Source organism: Hyperoodon ampullatus, assembly GCF_949752795.1.
Source record: "Hyperoodon ampullatus genome assembly, chromosome: 2".
Taxonomy (NCBI): Eukaryota; Metazoa; Chordata; class Mammalia; order Artiodactyla; family Ziphiidae; genus Hyperoodon; species Hyperoodon ampullatus.
Window position 1 is genome coordinate 89,372,267 of NC_136915.1, and position 25,555 is coordinate 89,397,821.

Sequence of the window (25,555 nt, forward strand, 5' to 3'; positions counted from 1 at the left end):
CACTGATAAGTAGAAAACCTTCAGTCAATAAACATTTATTAAGCACCTATTATGTGCAAGGTACTATGCTGGACATTACGAATATAAAATAAGTTTGATCTGTGCCCTTAAATGGTAACTGACACATAAACTTATAATGACATTTATACTGTGATGAACACTATATTCAAGGCATCAACTGCAAAGGGAACATAGAGGAGAGAATGGCTGTTTCAGTAAGTACATTCTTCCAAGTCCTGCAGAAAATGGTTGGCTATTCCAACAGCAACTAGGCACAATTCCAAAACAGGGTTCAAAAATGTGCAGAAGTGTTCTAAAAATTGATTCCAAAATATCTTCACCAAGTCAAAAAAGCTCTGTTGTCTTCTGCAATTACCAGCCTTTCTTTTTATTTTCTTCTTCATCCATTTGTCTCCATTCCAGTGACTATCCTCACCACTTTCCGGATCGCAAATTATTTCATTACATGTCAATGACTCACTTTAAACAACACAAACGTAAATATTTACAAAGTGCTCCTTCTGTGTGAGCAGTACACACACTTCAAGATAGTTGTGGTAACTCACTCTAACATCCTTTAGCTCTGGAAGCTGACATTCATACCAATGACATCCTGGAAAGGGAGTTTCCACGGCCATTAACAGCATTCTTACATTCAAACATTCTGAGACTTGTCCACTCTTGATCTTTTTGCCTAGTACTCAACCCAGAAAACTTTTCTGGACGTCCATTTAAATCATGGTATGAAAAACTAATTTATTCTTAACGTCTCCTGTAACTGCTGTGCAGAATATAGAAGTGCTTCAGGAAAACCTTTCCCTAAAAAACTTCCAAAAAATCTTCTACCTGCGTATCACTTATATTTTTATTTAGTTACTATGGCTTTTGATTCTGAATGTCATTGTTGTGAAATAGATTTTATTCTATTCCTCAATCTCATAGACCAAAGCATAAGTCTAAACTGTGACATAAAAGCAAAATAACTGTCTTGTGGTTACCACAATATGTGATTATACCATGTCATTCTGATTGCACGTCCAAATTATATATTTTATATTTAGAGGCAAAAAGTTCTCTGCCAGAGTTAAATGACAATTCCTGAACTATGAACAAAGCTTATAGGGCTAAAATTAAAATTATTCTTAGTCCTAACCAGACTAAGAACCAAGAATGAAGCCCCAAGATAACTTATGTCACAGGAGCCATTCTCCACCCTCTACAACTCAGCATCATAAGACCATCCCATCTGAGTGTCTCTTACAGTGATACGGATGTAATTAACTGAAACTATCCTTGTAGGTGGTTTGTAAGAACTGTAATTTACTTTGATGGATGTCATCTATATTCTTTACTGTGCATTAGCTATCATCATATTCCATCAAATAAAAATAAACCAAAATCAAGGTAAATTCTTAAATGCTGATATATTGAGATTTTCTTGGCATATTATCAAGAAATAAATCTTGACCTTTATTAATAATATTTACTGTGTCTGTGGGAACACATTTTTACAAACAACTGAACAGCTATAACTAAGGGAAAAGATAATATTGTGGGAAGGAATCTGGCTACAAACTGGAATAATACAAACTGCTTTTATGGGGTGTGTTGTCCACATGCAATTTCTTGAAACTCTGAAAAAAACCAACACAAATATGATGATCTGGGTTGAGATAATTACTGACTTAATCTAGTGGTGTTCAAACTGTGTCCTGTGCACTTTTAGGCTTCCAGGCCCCCTCATTGCTTCAACTAGAGCAGGCCACATTTCATCTATTCTACAAGTTGTAATCCCAAATAACATTTATTTGTAATCAGTGTAATATTCTTAATGATTTGAAAAAAAATTGCCTTAGTTAAAATAAACTTCCTTTGGTAATTATCTAGCCCAATCAACCTTATTTAAATTTATTTTAAATTCAGAGGTATTTACATTCCAGTTGTATTAATTCTGTTTTAAAAAAACAAGCATGTTTTTTAAAAAAGACAAATATTCCTCTTACTTGCTTTCATTCTAATCATGGTGTTAGAGAGAGAAGTGTCAAAAAAATAAGGAAAATTCCCATTCTTCTCTCCTCACCATTTTAGAAACAGTAAATTCCCAGGAAATAATTACTGAACAAATAATTTACAAAGGTAGATAGATATATAGTGACAGTACTTTTCTTCAGGAAGAAAAGAAGAAACTCAAACACTTTGAAAATAATATCGAACAGTTCTCCCCTGAGACACAGACAGGATGCTAGCTAAAGCCCCCTGAAGTTTACAGGTCTTCTTCATTTGCTTTGTCTTCTTAGGCTCAAGTCCAGGAATGTAATTATTTCATGCAAATTCGAGGGGATTTTTTTTCCACCTAATGAAACATAAATCTTTTTTGTTTTATTAAAGTTGACAAAAATTCAACTCACAAATATTTAGACAGATCAGTGAATTTTATGTATCATATGATTGGGATGAGTAGGGAGCTGCACGTAAAGGATATCTAGAACCAAGGAGGCTCTCAGAAGAAAGAAGGGGTACTGGGTGGGCAAAACAATAAATGCCAACCACAGAGCCTAAGACTGTCATTGAATTAGTTTAAGATACAATAGTAATCTCTTGTTTTGCCCACCATTCCAATTAATCCCACAAAAGATTTTTTTTTTGGAGGGGTCACTATGTACTGTCACTGGGATGAATAGCAAATGGCTTCAAGGAGCTTGTTACTTTGACACAAGATATACACCCATCAACCCAACAAATCATAGAAAGGCATCATCATGACGAGGTCCCTACATGACTGTTAAAAATACAGTAAACATACAGTATAGGTAAACATACACTGCTGTGTGATTCTGAAGAAGGAGAGTTCCCTAGGGGTGAAGTGAGGCTGGGGGGGGTGGGGGAAGATGCAGAGGTAGGACAGAGATCTTCATAGAGAAGGAGGACCTGAACTAGACCTTAGGATATACATAGGATTCAGATACATAAACCCTGGCTTTAGAAGGGGGTCAAGAAGGGTGCAAAGTAGGAAACTATCAGATTTATTCAGGCAAGACAGTGAGAGAAAACAATTTCTCTTTAATATTTCCACTATTGAAATTAATAAGATTTGAAAGCATTCAGATTTTAGAATTTTCAATTGATATAAGAACATATATTTATGTTTCCTGACATCAGAAAAAGGCCTTGAGGGAGAAATGGCTTCTAGATGGAATCAGCAGTGGAAAAGAACAGGAAGAGATGAAGAAACAAAATCAACAAGACCAGCACCAGATCCAGGTTCTAGAACAAAGTATCCTCAGGTATGGCCCTCTCTGAGATACTCCACAACTACCTTTATTTTGACTTTGTCCCATGTTGAATGTACAAAGGCCATTCTCCTTTTTAGGGGCACAATCAGATCTTCCATTTGGATTTCTAAGACTAAGAAAACACACCAGAAAGCAACAACAGAAATCTTGCTGTAAAGGTCCCCAAAACATAGCAACAAGAGACTCATTTTTAAAATACGTATGGGTGACTTACCCATAGCTCTCTGAGCCCATTTCCTCATCTACAAAATGGTAGTAACAATATCTATCTTTCAGAGTTGTTGAACAGATTAATAAATGCATGTGCTAAACTACTAGCACCTACCTGGTATTTGGCAGAGAGCAAAAGCAGTTCTTCACTGCCTCAACCTCCTCTCTCATCTTAGGACAGGTGACAGTTATAAGGGTGTGTGTGTACTCTCCCCCCATCACACCTCTTCCCAGGCCCTCCTTAGCCTCAGCCATGATATTTTGGAAGAGAAGACACTATAGGACTACTTCACTAACATTTTCTCTCTTCTACTTCTCTGATTGGTCACAGGGGTTGACTTCACTTCTCAGTGTCCTTTCCTGACCATCATACACAATTAGTACAGACTCAGCAACATCGGATATAGCAAGTAAAGTTTTTTAATTGCCTTGGCTTAAAATGAGGTGTTGGACCTGAAAAAAGTTGGAAAGCTCAAATATAAGATAGGATTATTAATATTATCACAAAGTATAGATAGCACAGAAGAAAAAGATGTGAGAAATGTCAGAATCATTTTCTAGCCCACACATGGAAAAAAGATGGAATTTTTTGTGGTATAATAATGACAATAATTTAAAGCCTACACATCTTTGAAACATAGGTAACTTTCAAAGCCTCACTCACTGCAAATTTGTTATCTTTTGTGAGGACCATAGGAAAGACCGGGAAGATAAAAATATCCAATAGCTGTGCTATGACCACATTTTGTCCATACTCACCACACTATGTAAACAGATTGCATTAGGCCTTAAATTGACAACATGGGGAAAAAAAACTTTCTTTTTTTCAACTAATTTTTATTTTACTAGCTTAATTTCATACACTTGTATATTTAATAGCTAAAATCATTGACTGCTCATTCTTATTTAGATGTTTTTAAATTAACCATTCTTTTGAAGTTATATTTTATAACTGAAATGTTTATATTTATAAACTCCTCAATTGTTTGTTCAAAGATATGAACTGCTGATGAATGGCAGATAGTAAATACTTTTAAAATAACTCAATAAATCAACTCTACAGTTTGGAAAACTTGATTATTCATAAGGCATCCCTTAGCAAAAGCTTCCTAACAAAGTCTGGTTTAGCTGAAGATTGCTTTCCTCACCCTTCCACACACAATCCTTATCTCTCAAGGAGCTCTGAATTTAATCCCTGTAAACCCTTGCCCTGCACAGACACCTCCTTTCTTCCCCTCAGAGCCCCTTCTTTGGAGTCTTTCCACATACTGAACACCTACAACTTTCTCTGCATCTGATGATAAATGAAGTAGTTACATATACTCAAAGTCCATCAACGAGTTTGGGCTGCTTTCTGGGTAATCCAAGAGAATTTACTAGGACTATACAGATTGCTTTCAGGCCTTGCCTGAATGCTCTGAGAATCACATAAGCTTCTAGTAGTTTTGGTAGTGGCTTGCCTAGTTAGAGCTCCTATGTGATGAAAGAGAGAGAAAAAGAGGGAGGGAGGGAGGAAGGAAGGAAGGGACAAAGGGAGGAAGAAAGAAGAACAAAAACAAGGAAGAGGAAGAAGAGGAGAAGTAGGAGGGAGAGGAGGAAACCTATTTGCTGAGCCGTATTATGCACCAGGCACTTTGCATATATCATCCCATTTAATCTTCATAACCCTATAAGGCAGGTGTTATGATCTTCAATTTTTGCAGAGAGATTAAAGAATTCACACTGTTAGGAAGTGGCAGATCAGAGACTACTTAATTTGACTATCCAATGCTGCCTATAAAATAATGGCACACGGCAACCTCTGTGGACTGAAAAGTCATTATCTTGTAAGAAGTCTTTGAAGCATGTTCTGTCCCTTGGTTTTGCTTTCTCCAAACAGCCTTTACCACAATCAAGATCTTCTTCCACTTGCAATTAATGTCTTTGTTAAACTACCAATTAAATGTCTATTCATTACCCAATTTCTGGCATCTCACTACGACTTTATTTTAGATCTTTAGGATGTCATTAACCCATCAGTGCTCCTTTATTAACACCAAACGATTTTAATCCCCAAATATAAATAATAATAACAGTAATGGTTCATTTTTAAATGGCCTTGTGCAGTTTACAAAGCACTTTCACTTCCATTAAGTCATTCATTACAGCAACCCTAAAAGAAAGCATCAACACCTCCATTTCATAGATGAAGAAATACGCTTCAAGAGGATAAGGGACTTCATTAAGATCACAGAGCCAGTAAAGGATAGATTTGGGTCTCAAAGTGAGTCAAATTCAGTGCTCTCCAGCTGTAAAATTAATAGAGAGCTATAGGTGTAAATGCTCTGGGACTAGAAAAATACCTGACACCTAACAGCAAACTACATTGTTTAAGGAGTAGTCCTAAAAAGATGTATTTGCAAAGAGCTAGTAAAGAATTTGCACCATCATGACCCATAAAGGCATGTTTATCTCATTAAAAATGTGCAGGGAACAGAACATTCTAAAGCAACATATGGAGACAAAAAATAACTGTGCCTTGTCAGTATTAAGCAGCCTCCACTACTGCCTAGCATTATAGAAATCACGTTGCCAAAGCAGCTTTATCTGATAACTGAACATTTTTTCCTCAGATGTTTCTAAAGCTGCTAAATAATCAGGTACATGTTTTTCAATTCATTCTTTTTCAGAAACAACTACCCACGGTGCTTAAGAAGCTTTTATTACCAGCTAAATACAGTGCATTTTCCTGTAAGCTCTGAATGGCAACCAAGCCAACTGATGAGGTTGAAGTAGGCAGAGCCATCCTCCTTCCCTAAGCAGAGAAAGTATCCTAATCCCTGAATGTGATTTATCACCCTACTTAGGTGCCTGCTCAAGGGTAACATTTGCCATCTGCCAGGCCTCTCAGCTACAGGATAAGATTTTAATAGGCACATCAAAATAGAAATGTTGCTATTACCTCAGAGTCTGCAGCAAGGCCAGACTGCCCATGAAGTTTGAATTCCTTTTACTTCCACAGTTTCATGCGATGAACTGAAAAAGCATGGTCTTTGGCATTCAAATCCCTGTTCTGCCGACCATAGTTCATAAGCCTAGCCATGTTCTTTCATCTCTTTGGGCCTCAATTTCCTTGTCTGTAATAGTGGACCATCATAAGCCACTTCAAGGGACTGGGATGAGTGAAACAACTTCATGAGTGCCTGACACATGGTAGGTGTTCAGAAAACATTAAATACGATTTCTTATAAGGAATCAAAAATAATTAAAAGAAGGACACTGCCTAGAGCTTTATCTGGAGATTTTAATCTTTTGGCTAAGATCTCTCATTTCTTTATGCTAGTACAAAGAATCTTTTTCTTTGAGTAATCTGAGGTTATCCCCCAACTAAGATTCTTTCCACATGGAAAATAATTGATGGATTTTCTTTATGGTTTGAAGACTAAAATGTTAATAATATCAGTTAATTTTTACAGAGCATTTGTTGTATACCAGGCACTGTACTAAACACTTCATATATATTATTTCGTGAATTCTCACAACCATCTTATGAGGGAGATAACATTTAACAGGTGAGAAAACTGACATTTATAGAGGCTAATTTGCCCTACGTCATACAGCTAAAAAATTAAGAGCCAGAATTTAAAATCGAATTAAAAGTCCTAAGCATAAAAATAAATTGTGTCTTGGATCCATAGCAAAATTTTACAAAAGTTAAATCCTATAAAAGCTATCCTCTACAGCATTTTAAATTTCCAATCCATGCTATAATTTCACTCTTATATGCATCATTTTATAGAGACATTCATGTGACTCTTTATCATATTAAAAACACTCAGAGTTTCCCTGACTCACACATAACCTTTAAGTAAAGTATGTCTTCATATTTATCCTCTCATTTTTCCTTTCAAAGAGAGGCAACATTTCAGAAACTAAGTGGGTTTCCATAGTTATTTTTTCTGAGTCACATGTTAGCTCTGGAACAATATTAGTGAGCACTTTGACTTGTGCCCTGATTAATACCTTAGGAGAAAATATTCCCAGGGGGAAAACTGTATTGAACATCTTCTGAATCACTTTGCTGAAATTAGAGTTTCAATTTGTCTCCCAAATGAGCCCTGCTCTTAGTGTGGCCACTGAACCCTTTACTTCCTGATTGTAGGCACAGGTGAAAATCCAGCACTGACTTCTCAATCCAAATATCCATGTGCACAGATTTATAGGCTGAATTAGAAATCCTGTTCTATCACTTCTGCTGCTTTCCTCCATCCAATACCTACAGTCAAAAGACACCCCAAGCACCCTAAGAAGTGTCCAAGGGAGCTATGTCATTCACTTGCTAGGTTCCTCTTTGCTATCTAGCTACCCTGCAGTTCTCCATGACTCCCTCTGCCAAACGGCCTTGCATCAAGCTCCCTTCCAGATACTTGCTACTTTTTGTACTGCGTCCAAAGACCTCTGACTTCAATTGGAGCACACAGAGTGCCTGAAAGAAATGTCATAAGCTTAAAATGCAAAAGGTTAACTGCCAAGGAGAATGATGCAAATACACTGCATTCCCTTTGAGAAGGATTATCTACTTCTGATTAAATGTTCCCTAGTAAGAATTTTTTTTAATATTCCAAAGTACCCTTCTGACCTTCTGCCTTTCTTTAATGCACTTTCATTCATCTCCAAATAGGCAGAAACTGCCTTCCACGTATCATACTCAGGGGAAGGTGCATGTGAAGCTTGGATTTCTATGTGATTGTATGTCATGAGAAAAGCTGGATAGTGGGCTGTTATAGCAGCTATAGCTAACTCACATCACTTAAGGGAAATCCCTCCCCAAGTGGAGATGGACAACTAGAAAATGCACTCTGCTCAACAGCATGTAGAGCAATAAACTACTCAGTTAACTCAAAAGATAGCAGGCAAGATTCAATTTCAAAAAGGAACCCAAAGTGCTGATGTAGAAATATAAAGGTTAAATGACTTTGTCGCTGGTTATGGTTTATCAAAGTTTAGCTCATTATTATTTCTATCCAAGTTTAACCACTACCTAATGTTCTTATCTACCTGTACAAGCCAATTGTACCTTAGTGAAAATAATGTCTCATCAAACACAGTGGCACATGCTGCATGGAAAATATCACAGGCTAAATGTTTCTGTCTTCCTGCTCTAACCCAACCAGCCACATCTAACATCACATTGCATGGAGATAGACAAGCTGCTCTTCTGTGACAACATAAGAGAAGATAAAGGGGGAAAAGGCAAAAAGGGAGAAAAAAACCCCACCATTTGTTTCTTCTTAAATTTGCTGTTGCCTAGAAACACACAAGAAATTATTCTGAGGCAATTATCTGAGTCAAAATCATTCCAAGCATGTTTTTCACTGTCCGTATTTGACTAACTGGTTTACCAGATTTGTAATAGTTCATCTGTGGTTATTTTTAATTTCCCAGATATTCTGATTATTTTTAATTCAGGAGCTTTTTTAATTTAACAAAAAGAGCTAAGTTAACCAAACTTCCAGCATAAGGAAAGGGGGGAAATTTATCTCCCCCCCCCCACAAAAAAATACAATTCCTAGCACATAGTAGGAATATCTATGACTACATAGCTTAATAAATGAATGAATGATGGATGGATGGATGGATGAATGGACTTGAAAATACCACATATTTAAGGAGACCAGATGAAGATTAGACAGTGATTTGAATGTTAATAAACTACAAAGGAATGTCTTGAAATTTTTTTAAAAATAAAAAATAAACACCCAACTATCTTGAGTCAAGGGCAAAGTTACGTGGCTATAGTGCCCCTGGTTTTTGAGGCAATTGTTGATAGCATGTTTTACCATCTCATCATTTTACTTTCTCACTTTTCTCCTTCTTCCTATGCTCTTTTATTTCCTTATCCCTGCCTTCCAGCATTCTCTCTTGCTCATACCTGCCAATCTCGTTTATATGTTAGTAGAAATAAGGATTAAATGGTTAACTAGAATAAACACTCCCCCACCACAATGGTAAGCTGAAAGGTAGATTAGAATAACCTCTGAGAGTCCTCTCCTCACCCGACTGCAATTCAGTAACAACAGCTATCCTTTACAGAGTATATATTATGTACTAAGCATTATTTTGAGAATGACAGTTCTCTGAGGGGAGTCTAATTAGCCTTGTTTTACACATACAGACACTAAAGCACAGAAAGCTATGAACCTTTTAACAACTGACCTATAAGTCACACACAGATCTTTCTGACTCCAGACCCTTTCCATCATGCTTCACCCTGCTTATTTTTGATTCATTTCAATGAACATTTATTAAGAACCTGCCTCATATGAGTCTGTTCTTCTAGAGGAGATTTAAGAATCATAAACTCCTCAAAGCAAATTTTTATTTGTTTACCTCTCTTTACATCCTTTAACTTTTCAATGTACTTTTACATTAAATATCTCATTCAAAACAATATTCGGTAACTTGAAACACAAGTTTAAGGCCGTTAACAGGGATGTCATAGATCTTTGGCTATATTGGCATGAGTAAAGAAGGAAAAAAGGAACAACTGAACAATCCAGAAAGTGGGAGGAGAGTTTGTTTCAGTGATCCATCTTCCAGGTGGCGGTCATGTTCAAAAGCAGAGACTCATTGTGTTAGAGAAAGGTCTGTGCTGCCATAGGGCCTTGGCTTCCCCATTCCCCAGGAGAGTCCCCAGACACTAAATTTATAGCTCAGAAAACTTCCACACCACCCTCCTTGCAATGCATCTTTTGTCTGACATAAAGCAAATGTCACTTAGTTCATTTAGACCACCCCAGGCTAACTGGCCTTTGTTGGTTATTCTGTGTTATACTGAGGTTGGAATTTATATTTTTGGTGTTCAAATAATAAGAGTCCTGTTCTTGGCATCAAATATGAACAATTAACACTAGGCACAAAGTCAAAATGAAGTGGATAGGAAGTAGAAAATATAGTGGCTGCTCTATAATACTGTTAGACATAAATGTTAAGGGTTACAAGACACTAAGTCAGTAATTATTTCTGAATGGAGGGAGTCACTGGCTGTATACATCACTGAATATGTTTTGTCATTTCATAATATGGTTACAAGTAGTATATTCACTAAAAATAGTTTTCCCCTACAATTTTTTTTTTAAAGAAAAAAAAGCTTTCCAAAATCATGGGTAAGCATATCTGCAGTTAACTTGCCATGACCTGGCTACGACAGTATTTGAAGGTCACTGGCAAAACATCTGAGAAGCCCATAACTAACCAATTTGCTATATCACACCAACCTCCTGGGTGTACGTTTATTTGTGTTCATTTGAAAATCACGTTTGTAACTTGCACATAAAAATAGCTTATTCTCTGAAAACCGGTTTGGATTCTTGTTTTTCATGGCAAATGCATACCTTAATTTACAAAATATTATTCTGAATGAGAGGGTTTGGTTTTCTACTAAATCACTCTCTTGAATGCCTACCAGGCAGTTTCAAATCATGATAGTATTGTCTGCCCATAAGATAATTGTTAATATTTACAGTTATATTAAGAGATGTGTAAAATCTGCTCACATGTAACTATAAATTATTCAGCTCTTCTAAACATCTGCTCTGTTCCCAATTATCAGAGCAAACTGGCACTTGTTTCAATGTCACTCTTGGGCCAGCTCTCTGCTTCTAGTTATCATGAAGCTACTGTGCTGTATTGCTTGTCCTGTTCTTCAGTGCTCAGGGTTAGAGGCAGTAGATCTGACTCGGGGCAAACTTAGTGTTTGCTGTATGCCAAATGCCCTTTAATTCTCTGGCAGGCTTACTCATGGCATGTGATTATTTGCGCTTGTGGGTTAGAGCTTTCTTATGATATATGCTCTTTGGCAAGGGCCGATTGAAAGGCAATTCTTGTCCTATGTCCATGCATAGGAGCATTCTTCATCTTTTTTGATATACTTTTATTTCAGTTTGGTGAAAAAATGTGTCTGACATGTAGTAGGTGCTTAATAAAAGTTTGTTAAATGTTTGATGAAAGTTATTGGACCCCAACTTTAAAAATAAAACAAAACAACCTACCTTCTACCTGATTACATACTCCCAATTTTATTTGGAAAATATAGTTTGACATTCCCATTGGCCACATTATCTGTAAAAGTAAAATATCTATAACATCTGACCCATTAGTAATAATGTATCTGCCCATTACATGTGATCAACACACAACAGTCAATAATACCTAATTAAAGTCATCAACTATGTGTATTCAATAGTATCCATTGCAATTTCAGAGCAAATTTTTTAGATGTTATGATTAAAAAATAAAATGACTCCCTTTTTTCATTGCAAACCTTAGCCGTTCAATATTAACTAGCTTATGTCAACACAAACGATGTCAGGTTTGATATATCATTTAGAAACATGTAAATTCTTTAACCACTCGGAGCAAAAACTGATTTATTATTCTATTGTTACTGGTGAACTTCCTGAAGTGCAAGATACTAATAATTAATTCTGCAAATCTACAAAAAAAATTATGAAAAAATTTCATAAAATTTGTCACACCAAGACTCATCTTCCATAAGGTTATACAATAATTAACATACTGGATTTTTTGCTTTAAAAGCCTCCAGAAGAACAGTGGCTTAAACAAGATTAGAAAGGTTCATTTTCCTCCTACACATAACAATCCTAGCTGGGAGAAATTCAAGGGAGGGGAGCAGCAACATTACATGAGATGATCAAGAGACCCTGTTTCTTGCTGTGTTATTGCTTTGCTACCCCCTAAGGGATGCCCTTGGTTGTAAGGTTAAAGGCAGCTGACCATCACCACATCCTCATTTCAGCTTAGGAAGGGGAAGATAAATGGAGGGCAAACAGCTCTAGTTTAAGGATATCACCTGAAAATTGCAGAGGTTATGCTTGCTAATACCCTATTGGCCAGAATTTAGTCACATGACATCATTTCAATGCAAATAAGACTGGGAAACAGTAGTCTGTAGGAGGGCAGCAGGGAGACACATAAAACTCAGGGAGTTCTATTACTAAAAAGAACAGGAGGAATGGATTTGGGGAGAAATCAGTGGGTTGTCAAAGCAAACTAGCATATTCTTTCTTTAATTAAATAGACATCGTTTATTAAATCACATTTATTAAATAGACACTATCCCCATAAATGTTATGAAAATTCTAATAATGCTAGAGCACTGCTTTTTGTGTTCTGTCTAGAACAGTATTTTAAAGGACAGGTGTGTTTCTTTTTTTTTTTTGGAGTGGAGCACATTTTATTTTATTTTGTTTTATTTTTGGGGGGGGTGTTATACATGTTTATTATCTTTTTTTTAACCTCTTTATTGGAGTATAATTGCTCCACAATGGTGTGCCAGTTTCTGCTTTATAAAAAAGTGAATCAGCGATACATACACGTATATCCCCACATCTCCTCCCTCCTGAGTCTCCCTCCCACCCTCCCTATCCCACCTCTCTAGGTGTTTCTGATGCTATATTAGCACCATGCTTGCTCTAAAATCATTGATATCAAGGTTGAAGATCAAATCCAAAAATGGACCCGGTAGATTTTCTCTTTCACTGGAGTTGTCAGAGAGGGCCCTCCTCTCCCTAGAAAACTGAGGAAGAGAAAGGAGTAACTAATCATTATTTAGGAATTCCTCTATGTCAAGCCCTGTGCTAGACACTTACAAACATTATCTCATTTACCCCCTTAAAAAAAACCCTTTGTGAATATTATTCCTCAAATGAGAAAACTGAAGCTTGGAGGGAGTCAATAATTATGCCAAGTGAGTTAGCTTTGATATGAGCTTACTTTCTGTTTCCATGGGTAGAGCTGGGGAAAAAAAAGTGGACCTCCCCCAACAAAAAAAAACCCTCACAAAACATAGGTAAACCACCAGCCACCTCCTGTTCTCCCAAGATTCAGTGGGGAAGAAAAGAAAGAATCTCTGGCCCAAGGGAAGAGTCAGGGATTACAACTGCTTACAACTCCATGTTGAATTCAACACCCTGTTGGAGGCAAACATATCTGAGAGCCTGTAAGTCCCAAAAAGAAGCTGGGTCCTTCTTTGTCTAGCCTGGGGTGGGCTTGGAGAGGTGGTCCTAGCACTTCCATCAACTGGTCTCAGAGGTACATCAATAGTGTCACAGCCTGGGTCTAAGACCTGCTGACTCAGGCCATCCCAGAGAAGTGGCCATTTGGCACTCTCTTTATGTAGTGCTGGCTTTTAACAAGAGAGCTTGAGTTACCAAGACATAAGTGTTAATTCATCAGTCCTTTCAACGTATATAGCTAAAGCCAGTCATAAATTTAATTTCAAACATAGCATTGGTGGTTACATTCAAATTGTGGAGTTGTAATCAAATTGTATAACCAGCTTTATATTTAAGACCTAAAGCTTCCATTATTTTGAACAATAATCTTGTGTCCAAGCAAAGAAAATCTCTCTATAAAGTAGCACTAGGTTAGAAAACCTCAGACTGTTTGAAAAAGACTATGCTAAGAACTCCTACCAAAAACCAAAGCAGCCAAAGAGAAAAATGACAAAGCCTGGACTTTAATCCTGGTCATACTGACTAGACCACTAAGCAGAGAAATTCTCAGCACAAAAAAATCACTCTAATGAAGATCAGAAGAGAAATATTAGCTTTACAGGTAATGAGTCAGCACTGTTACATTGTGGTAGACCCCAGCTAGCATGTCAATCTTCACTTTATTATCATAGAAAGTAAAAAAAATCCTTTTGTACTGTTGAGCAAGTGAATGTTGTTTGTAAGTTCATAAGAATCCATTTTTTAAAGTTTTGTTCCCATGGTGGCTAATCAGCAAGGAGTTCAGAGCTCAGGCTCTATTGGCAGAGACTTGATTTCAAATTCCATCCTGTCACAGGCTACCTGTAAGCCTCTGGACCAGTTTTCTTTCTAGGTGCCCAGTTTGCTCACCTGTTGAAGGGAACTAATAACAGTACTCATGGGGGTTGTTGTGAGGACTAATTAGGCCAGTGCCTGGTACGGTGTAAATACGCAGTACATATTAAATGTTGTTATAATCGCTAACAAGTGAAGTACTGTAAGGTAGGGTATAAACTTTTGAATTTTTTTCTCCTGATTTCTCATTTGTTTGGCGCCTAATAGCAAACCCCGTCAGGTTGTTAATACTTGTTAATGCCACCAAAAACTGAAAGAGATAAATGGACCCTTAGCAGCAGAAAAATTGCCTTCTGAAATAACCCTTTCTTGGCGCATGCAGCATTAATGTGCTGTCCTTTTTCTAAGACAATAACTTGCGTGTTGGAATTGGATTGGGGATATTATCTCATGATGATTAAGGAAAATTATTACTAGAACAGTGCATGAAATGAAAGCTACCTGCTTTCAACTAGGGAGCTCTTGTAAATAACCCTCTTTTTCTCCAGCAAATAAGCAAGGAGAAGAAAGATTCCAATAATGGATAGCATTACAAATCCTTTTTCATGTACTTTGCTTATCTAAATTGGCACATGATGCCTGCTCACCATCTCTCAGAAACTGAGAGAGGTACTAACTCATCCATCAGACCCCGCCTAACAGCCCAGGAGGCACCAGGAAGGATATTTCTCTTTCTCTGCTGCCTGTTTCTCACCAAACTGAATCAGCATTTCTAGGAGCTTAATTCCCATTCGGGAAGGTAATACCTTCTAGAGGTGGGGGTGGTAGCACTTATGGAAATTCTAACCCATCAGCTGAGAGATAAGTAGGTGAAAGTTAGAGAGTTATCCCCCAGCGACCTACCCGAAGCTTTCCAAGTAAAACAAATTTAGTTTTACATATGCATGTATATACACATAAATTTATATTTTTATATGTAAAACTAAAATTTTATATATGCACACACAAAAATACAGACATACATATATACATATATGTGTATACATGAATGTACCTACACACACATACAGATATATAGTTATATATTTCCCCAATTCTTCACTTACACTTGCTAAATTTTCTCTCCACCCAAAACCTTTGGAAAAGGATTGGATATGAGGCCCTAATTTAAGCCCTGCATTTTTTGGTTTTGTTTTCTTTTGGACTGCACCACACGGCTTGTGGGATCTTAGTTCCCCAACCAGGTATTGAACCTGGGCACTCAGCAGTGAGAGCACGGAGTCTTAACCACTGGACCGCCAGGGAATTCCCTGCATTTTTGGAGCTTCAAATCAGGGCTAAGTATACTCTCAGTTATGAATGGTCACTGAGCCAAGAAATAAATATATATTTATATATAGAGAGAGAGTGATTTGAAAATCAACTGAACCCAAATGATAATTTTAAATAAAAATAGGATGATCAAATTCTATTCAAAAAATAATAATTTTGGATTCTATATTAAGCTAAATGGAAGAGAGAAATAATGAGGAAAAAGTAAAAATATACCAGAGGTAGATATATCAAAATCCCTTGTAAAGCATGTATCAAGCACCTGTACTACACCAGGCACTGTATTAGGTGCCCAGCATTTCTCCACTTCAGCACTATTGACAGTTTGAACCAGACAAGTCTTTGTTGTGGGGGACTGTGCCGTGCATTCAGAATGTTTAGCAGCAGCCCCAGCCTCTACCCACTAGATGCCAGTAGCACTTCTCAAGCTGTGATAACCAAAAATGTGTCCAGACGTTGCCAAATGACCTCAGAGAAGAAACTGCCATCAGTTGAGACCCACTGTACTAACTATACAAAGATAGTACCTGCCTACCAGTTGTAATTTTTGTTTTATGTTCCTTAAGAATCCTCATTCCCCCAAAACTTGATACATCATATGGTATAGAGGTTGTGAGGCCTCTTCTTCTACTGCTGGGCTACCACAGTGCCTGCCCCTCTGAGTTCTGGTCTTTTGAGGGAGTAGGCTAGAGAGAAGCCAGTTCCTTATCTTCAATTACTATTTCCTAGGTCTCCCATTACTTCCACTGACATTCTAATCTTTTAGAAATCTCTGTCAGAACAAAAAACGTCTAACGTTTTTCTCTTAATAATATTTATGTTATCCACAAATAATATACAGAAGTATCAAATCAACATATAAAAATAGCATATTGAAGTGAGAATTTTAAGAAATGTTCTATATCTGTAAGCATCTCCTGGCAGAATTTTGCAATTCTAAGTAATTAGCACTAAGATACTTCCTTATTAACCTATTTAATGGAGAGTTGTTTGTAATTGTTATAAAGAAGAGAAAAGGGGTGTGTGTTTGTTTCTATTTGGTTTTCACAAACATATCATGATGTGTCATTTGACGACAACCTCATATTAATTCAGCTTTCACTGAGGACTTGAAAACCTTCAAAAACATTCATTAGCAGATACTCTGATGAGGTTAGCAGGCTTTCAACCTCATATTCTTACCATATTAGTCTAAAGATATTCATGAGAACTACATGACATTACGTTACGCATGGGCCTCTCTACAGAGGAAAACAACTACCAATACCAGTGCATTTCATACTTCCCTGAGATGTAATTGCCCAGGCAGATCAAGAGCTCTATCTCTGTGCCCCAGGAATAGAAAAGGGCAGAGACAGAAGGAAACTAGCATTTGCCAAGTGTTCGCTATTTCTTTTATTTTATTCCTTATTAAGTCCTACGAAGTAGATAACATTGCCCAGACCTCTAAATGCTTAATTGCCCCAGGATTCAGTCCTTGGAATCTCTAACTTTTTAGGAAATCTTGTCCACTCCTATGGCTATAAATACCAACTCCCAACTTTATATCTTCAAACCCAGACTTCACTGAGCTCCCAACTTTTATATCTGTCCTCTCCATATCACCATTTGACTGTCTCACATTTAACACTTCCCCACCAAGCTCCTTCCTTCTCCTTCCCAGTTTAGCTTGGTCAATTGCATTCACATTTTTTCAATTATTCAGATTACAAACATTGGAATCACCTTTGACATCTCTCTTTCTCTCACTTCTCATATGTAATCTATGGACATAACCTGGCAGCTCTTCCTTTGAAATATTTCCAGAATCCAATCACTTCTCACTCTTCTACCAGCAAGGACCCTGGATTAAGCCATCTTCATCCGAATTATTTCAACAACTGAGACCTCCATGTTTGTCCCCCTCCAGTCTATTTTCAACACCGCGGCCAATGTAACTGTTTAAATTTCATGTCTTGGCATGTTTCTCCTCTGCTCAGAATTCCCAGAGGCTCCCCAAAGGCCTTATCATGCAGAAGGCCCCCTATGATCTGGTGGCTACCCCCTCTCTGACTTTATTTCTCACCACTCACCTCCTTATTCCCTTGCCTCTCATTTCAAGTTTTGAAATTATTCTTCCCTCTCTATGAAGCACACTCTCCCGACACCCTTGTGTGTCCCTCCCTCATTTCCTTCAATCTCTACTCAAATGACACATTGTCAGAAAGACTCCCCATCACCACACTCTGTAAAATAGAGCCCCCTCCCCAGGCACTCTCCATCTCCCTTATTCTTCTGTTTATAGTCCTTATGCTACTTTTTTCATGGAAACATTTTTCTTCATAAATAAATGTATATATGTGTGCATACACACATATTTGTTTATTATGTATATATATTTGCATATATGTGTGTTTATAAGTATATATATGAGATGTATATACGGATATATCCGTATATGTATATATATAAAGTCCAGGGCTAGATTTGATCCTGGGTCATACACACACAACATTTACAGGAGTTGGCAAATCTAGCCCTGGCCTACTTTTTATATAGCCATGAGCTAGAAATTGAATTTGTTTTATATTATTAAAATGTTATAAAAGGGAAAATATGAAAGATGAATATGCAACAGAAACCAAATGTGGCCTGCAAAGCCTAAAGTATTTACTATTTGCCAGCCCCTGTGTTAGTGTGTTGTCCACTAGAATGTAAACTTCTTGAGGACAGGAACTCTGTTTTGTTCACTGTTATAACCCAGCAAATAGGATAGTGTCTGGTATAAAGTAGATGCTAAACAAACATTTTGAATGAATGAATGAAGACAATGAGACTTAGCAAGGTCTGGTGACTTGTCTAGGGTCACCCAGGAACTTGACAGATGAACCAGAGTTCAAACCCAGGTCCGCCTGTTTCCACAGCTGGATCCTGAGGTCCCAGAGCTTTATACAGCAATGACTTGAACCTTCTTGTTTTCTACCCAAAAGCCCCTCATTAGACTGTCTCTAACATGCTGTCAGGTAAAGGACCCTGCAGAACAGGACATGGAATAGACATGGTGTATTGCAGAAAACCTTTGATAATTATACCATAATAATATTTACATCTGATATCAATTATATGTAATGTGCTTTCAAATACATCACTGCTTCTTAGCTTCACCGTGTTTCTGTATGAAGTAAGGCAGGTGCTATATTCTCATTGTACATGTTACAAAACTGAGTTTCAGGCAAGTTAAAAGAATTGGCTCTCACAAGTAGTGAGTAGCAGAAACAGAATAACCCAGATATATCACTTTCAGTACAGAACTTTCTACTGTACCAACCAACATATATCCCCACAACTCTACTGATGGGCAAATGTGCTCCATGGATGTGGAGGGAATTTAATAGAATGGCGTCACATCTCAGTAACTTCTAAGAAACCAGAGGTACTGCATTTTACTTGGAGTTCTATGATATGCAAGAAAACCTCCTCAGCTATAAACAGCCAACTACCAACAGCTAGAGGCAGGAGGAAAGTCAGAATTTTGAATCGAAAGCAATAAGTAGGAGAATGATCTGCTTGACCACAGCTTGGACTCTTTATTGGTGTGACAGTAGCACAGGAATTTTGAGCTGCCAGATGCATGACCATCTCAAAGAAGGAAGTCAAAAAAACTGACAATTATTTTAGCTGACACTAATACCCACAGCTGTCATCTCCTGAACTAGCTGCTATATCTAAGCAGCCATCCTTTGAGGCAGCTGATTTGAGAGCTTGGAGTATTTGGCTGAGAAACTACATGTGTTTCATGGCTGCCCAGGGCCAACTTTACTAACTTTGTGAATGCTAGTGGTTGTGTGTTTTTATCCAGGATAGAGGTCATGATGCCACACCCTGGAATTAACTTGAATCTGACATGCAGCTCTAAACTAGTCTAGATACCAGCTCAGAAAGCAACAATCTAATTTCAAATGTCTGTTTCTGTCCCTATGAGTTCCCTTATACTTTGTCAGGTCATGTGATAACATTTTTTTTTCTAGGAAAGGTAGTCTCCATAAACAGCAGCAGCTGAGGCCACTGTACTAGATTTTGTCCATTTCTCACCTCTTCACTCTACTCTGTATAATATGGTACAACTTTTAGAGAACTGTGAAATTAAAATGAAGTGTCATTCTCAATGTTAAGATATGCAGGGTTTTTAAGTGTTAAATAGCTATGATTTTAAATCAAATTTAATAATTATAATGTTACAAAGTGTTGCTTGGCTAGAAAACCAAATTATAATGTTTTCTCCAAACAATTTATATGAAAACTTGTGTAAGAAAAATTAGCAATCTACAGGATAATGACAGATGGACCATTCCTTTTGGTCCAACTTTAAACTTAAGTCTCTTTGTAAAAGAAATCTCTGTTTCATGTGGAAGTAACATTAGTAGTTGCAATGAAGAAAATGGGACCAAGGGTCAAATATTTTACCTAAGAATCCCCTTTGTCAAAAATAAAAAATAAAAAACTTTAATTGAAAATTGTTAAGCCAAAGTCAGGTATTGGATATCTTCTATGTACTTAATGTGATGTTTGGTGTGATGCTAAGTTCTTAGAAGGTATCTGTATACTTACATTCAATATTCCAAGTAAAGTTTGTATATGGGGAATATATATTTGAGAGCTCTGTATTTGTACTGTCTTAAGTAATATAAAGTATATCTTTTTGTTCAGACTTGAGAAAGACATCCAAGATCTTGAAAAAGCCGAACTGCAAATCTCAACCAATGAAGAGGCAATTTTAAAGAAACTAAAATCAGTTGAGAGGACAACAGAAGACATAATACGGGTAGGCATTAGCTAATTTTAAAACTGAATCCCTCCCAAAGTGATTCCACAAATAGTATATAATTCTTCAAAATATATCCATATTTAGAATTTATTTTTTATACTGTATTAATCATGGAGAATTCTTTTTTCTTATAGTCTGTGAAGGTGGAAAAGGAAGAAACATCAGGAGGTATGTTTTTGAGCAGTCTATGCTATGTCTAACTGAGATATTTTTTGACAAGCCCACTGAAATTTTTCCCTTTATGGTAAATATATTCTAAATATATTTTAAATTAATATTGATTTTACAGAGTCAATTGAAGACATCTATGCTAATATCCCTGACCTTCCAAAATCCTACATACCTTCCAGATTAAGGAAGGAAAGAAATGAAGGAATAGAAGATGATGAACAAAATAGAAAAGGTATACGAAAAATCTGTCTTCAATGGTAGGTTCTCAAATTCAGATTTTACAACATCAAATATTAGCAACTTGCTGTGACATTCTATCCTTCCAGGTTAAGCAATGGCCCATTTTACAAAGTTCCATGAGGTATGTGAGTCACTTACAAAGGTAGGGATAATGAGGTTACAATATTTATTCCACGCATTTCATTCCCCAGCAAACTAGGTAAGAACAGGGAAGATAAAGGCCTGAAGGAGACAAGAAGCTCTTAAAGCAAAGCTCCCCTGCTCAAAAATGTCTCTCCCAACATATTCCATGTAGTAGACACTAGAATAAAATGAAATGAAATGAATGAAGTGAAAATATTCCCCTTGAGAAGGCTCGGCATTATTTACCCCCATGTGGGAATGATTTGCATGACACTAACACTTCAAAGCCCCAGGGAAAATGAAGGCTTGTATTGGGGCAGAGAGGAAACCTTTGAATTTTAGAGCGAAAAGAGAAGCTACACTCTATCTGCAGGAAGTAGTCATTCATTCATTCATTCATTCATTCATTCAACAAATATTCAGTGAACCCCCTACTCTATGCCAAGCTCAGTTCTCACACTAAGAATTCAATAATGAATAAAACACAAAAAAATCTTTGCCCTCATAGAGCTGACATTCTAAAGGAGAAAATAGATTAAAAATTAGGTGAACAAATAAAATATATCATATTAGGAAGTGAAAATGCTAAAGAGAAGAATAAAACAGAGAAGAGGGATAGGGCAAGTGTGGGAGAAGGTGTTGCAGTTTTATTTGGGTAGCCAGGGAAGGCCAAGAACCACTGGGCTACGGAGGAGAGATGACATGCAAGATGCATTCAAAGAGGAAGGCAAGAGCACACAATAAAGCAGGCAGTACAACGTTGTAATTTTGCCCAAGATTCCATTAGCTTTGCTCTGCCAGTTAAAATCACAGCCCTCAGGATCTTGCCAGGGACATGAAGCAGATTTCAACTTCCCTAAAATCAACCAGTTCTCCCCAGTTCAGTTGTTTTAGTATAACTGATATTGCTCTATTTTTAGCCCTTCTTAAAAATGGGAGTGAAAATGAAAAGAAACATAAGGCAAAATGAGAAGCATGTGATTCTAGCCTACTCCCTCCCCCTTCTATACCAGTTCTACATTTAACAACCTCCCAGTTGGGAAAATTTTAGAACACTCCTCTCTAATTTCAACAGGCTGCTGGCCTGTGCAGCAAGGCTGTAACAATAAAATATACAGTGCTTGGCCTCTTATCTACAGTAATGCACAGAGTGACATATTCTTCCTCACTAAAAAAAAGATCTGATTCCTGAGCAATGTAAGAATGTAAATCTGTTGTGTTGGATTTATTCATTAGAAAGGGGATATCTTTTTGTTCCCCAATGAAAATCCTTACCGTTAGGAACCATCAGTTTCTCTTCTCCAATCAGCTTCTCTTCTTCAGTCCTTTCCATTTTTTCAGTAATTTCATACATCCTTATATAAAAACCCATGTCATTAAACTATTAGTCATTATATCATTAATGAATAAAATCAAAATTTAAAAAGACATCTCATAAAAGAACACAAAGGGGATACTTAATATAAAAATAAACACTGTGGGGCTTCCCTGGTGGCGCAGTGGTTGAGAGTCCGCTTGCCGATGCCGGGGACACGGGTTCGTGCCTTGGTCCGGGAAGATCCCACATGCCACAGAGTGGCTAGGCCTGTGAGCCATGACCACTGAGCCTGCGCGTCCGGAGCCTGTGCTCCGCAACGGGAGAGGCCACAGCAGTGAGAGACCCACGTACCGCAAGAAAAAGAATAATAATAAAAAAAATAATAAACACTGTGAAAGCTAGCTAGTTTACAAGAGAAAAAGTTAACTAAATCAGGGATCAAATTTGTCTCTCAACAGCTTTGTATGCCATGGAAATCAAAGTTGAAAAAGACTTGAAGACCGGAGAAAGCACAGTCCTGTCTTCAATACCTCTCCCATCAGATGACTTTAAAGGTACAGGGATAAAAGTTTATGACGATGGGCAAAAGTCAGTATATGCAGTAAGCTCTAATCACAGTGCAGCATACAACGGCACCGATGGCCTGGCACCAGTTGAAGTAGAGGAACTTTTAAGACAAGCTTCAGAGAGAAATTCTAAATCCCCAACAGAGTATCATGAGCCTGTATATGCCAATCCATTTTGCAGACCTACAACTCCACAGAGAGAGAAGGTAACTCCTGGACCAAACTTTCAAGGAAGGATAAAGATTAAAGCTAATGGACTGGGTAATGATGTGAATAGATCCGCACGCAACATGGACAATGGACTTTCAGAGGAGAGCGTCAACAGCTTCAATCACATCAGTCCCGTTCGGCCAATACCTCAACCCCGATCAATGACTCAACAAGCAGAGGAGACACCTCACACCCAGCAAAAGAGGCTGATGACTCCTTGGGAAGAATCAAATGTAATGCAGGACAGGTATGCTCCCTCTCCAAAGGCGGGACTGAGTCCCAGTGAAGCACTAGTTGGGAAGTCAAAACGCCAGGGTTCTTCACCTACTTGCCAGGAGGATGAGGAAGACATTAGATATAATATTGTTCATTCCCTGCCTTCTGACATGGATGAGAAAGAACCCGTGACGATGATTTTCATGGGTTATCAGCAGGCAGAAGACAATGAGGAAGAAAAGAAGCTTCTGACGGGATATGACGGGGTCATCCATGCTGAGCTGGTTGTGATTGATGATGAGGAGGAGGGTGAAGGAGAAGCTGAGAAGCTATCCTACCATCCCATAGCCCCCTACAGTCAGGTTTTCCAGCCTGCCAAACCAACACCACTTCCAAGAAAGAGATCAGAAGTTAATCCCCATGAAAACACAAACCATAAATCTCCCCACAAAAATTCCATATCCCTGAAAGAGCAAGAAGAAAGCTTAGGCAGCCCTGTCCACCATTCTCCACTTGACGTTCAGATAGCAGGAGATGGGACTGAGGATCCCTCCTTAACAGGTAACAAAAATGACAAGGTTTGTCACTGCTGTCTAGTCCTGTGATAATCTTCTCTTTGTGTTGTTACCAAACCCTCATGCTTTCAGCTTTTTTTGACCACTTCATAAACTAATACATGCTAAGATTTTTTTATTAATGCTGATATGAACTGTTATCATCATAAGCAAAGTGATTAAGTCACTTCAAAAGATAAAGAAAGTGAAACAAAAATTTGTTGCCTTATTTGGGTACTGCATTGATTGACCTTAGTAACTTGAAATTCATCTTCTGGCATAGTATGGGTGTGAATGTATTTGAATTACTATCATGTTGGATCATGAATATTAGATCTTTTCCCATAAGAATCGAAGCCAGCTCTTCTTTTGTGTCTCTCTGTGATTTAAACTTCCTACATAAGTTAACAAATTGCCTTAATTTTGCAAGGAAAAACAAATTTTATTTTCAATGTGATATTTTATTACTTTGTTATATCTTGTTTCTCTATACTTTTATAATTTTATTAACTTTATTTCCTTAATTTTTCTACATTTTAAAAAAGAATATCAGTTTATTCTACATTATCTATAACATTTAATGTCACATAATCTTCCCTAACTTAGAAATTTTATTTTTTTATTTTCTAAATATTTTCATTCCACATATTCTCATTCTCTGTAAAGTTTTAGAGCTATCTAGCTTTTCTAGCATTGAATAGAAAATAACACTTTTTCTATAAAACTGATAGCTCATCAATTTTAGATTCTTTATTATCACTTGAATATTGTATTCTACTTATTTATAAACAATAAATATGAATATGATAAAATTAATTATAATAGCTGATAAAATTAATTATAATAGCTAAAGACATAAATCAAATTACCCAACATACGTACTAGATCTGTGAAAGGAGCAGTAATTTTAAATGTTCTAATAGAAGAATTTTCATTAAAAAGCAATAACTATTGAGTCCCAGCTAATCCAGCAATCAAACAACCTGATAATTCTACAGAACTTTTGGTAGTACCTGCACCATTCAGGAAGGATTCTTCCTCTGCAACCAAGAAACCCAGTCTTAGGTTGCCAATTAACATGATAAAATGGACCTCTTCCATTTTTTAAGTAGTTAATTAGACATACCTATCGTAAATTTAATTATCTGAAGAATTTCTAAGCTTTTGGTAAGTGCGCACTTATATTATCTTCCTAAATCAGAGTTGAATGGTGTGTCCCCACAACGGAAACCTGATAAAACTAAAAGCTCCTTTCTGTCATGAGAATGATCAAACTTTGCAGCTTAAATTCATTTTTTAAACAACAACAGCGAAGACTTAGAAAAGAGGAGCATGCTGTTTATGGTCAAGAGCAGTGACATTACACACTATAAAACCTCCCGTTTTTTAACTTGGATGTTAGCCAGCTCCTCCCGAACACCCTTATTCCTTCTCCCTTACCCATGTCAACACATATATCCCAGAGAAAAAGACAGGAAGTGACTAATGTTTCCAGACAACACTAATCATGCCACTGAACTAAAATAATGAAAACAGGAAGACCTTTTCCAGACAAAGTAACAATACAAATGTTGTACTATCAATCAAATCATCTTATAAACAGAATGCTCCAAATTCCTTGCCTTCTGTTATGATATCATTTTACATTCCCGTTTTCCAATTCACCACGTGGATTACAGAACTGATATT

The 25,555-nt window shown here is 37.1% G+C and overlaps 1 protein-coding gene across 1 annotated transcript in view; it reads left to right on the forward strand.

The window, feature by feature from the left end:
• The window catches only part of PALMD (palmdelphin), a 54,371-nt gene that overhangs the window by 25,932 nt on the left and 2,884 nt on the right, over window positions 1-25,555 (forward strand). The window contains exons 3-7 of the mRNA XM_079728425.1: window positions 3,160-3,284; window positions 20,351-20,465; window positions 20,603-20,636; window positions 20,758-20,871; window positions 22,779-23,873. Of these exons, the coding sequence (XP_079584551.1) occupies window positions 3,160-3,284; window positions 20,351-20,465; window positions 20,603-20,636; window positions 20,758-20,871; window positions 22,779-23,873 (1,483 nt within the window). The remainder of the gene's footprint in view (window positions 1-3,159; window positions 3,285-20,350; window positions 20,466-20,602; window positions 20,637-20,757; window positions 20,872-22,778; window positions 23,874-25,555) is intronic.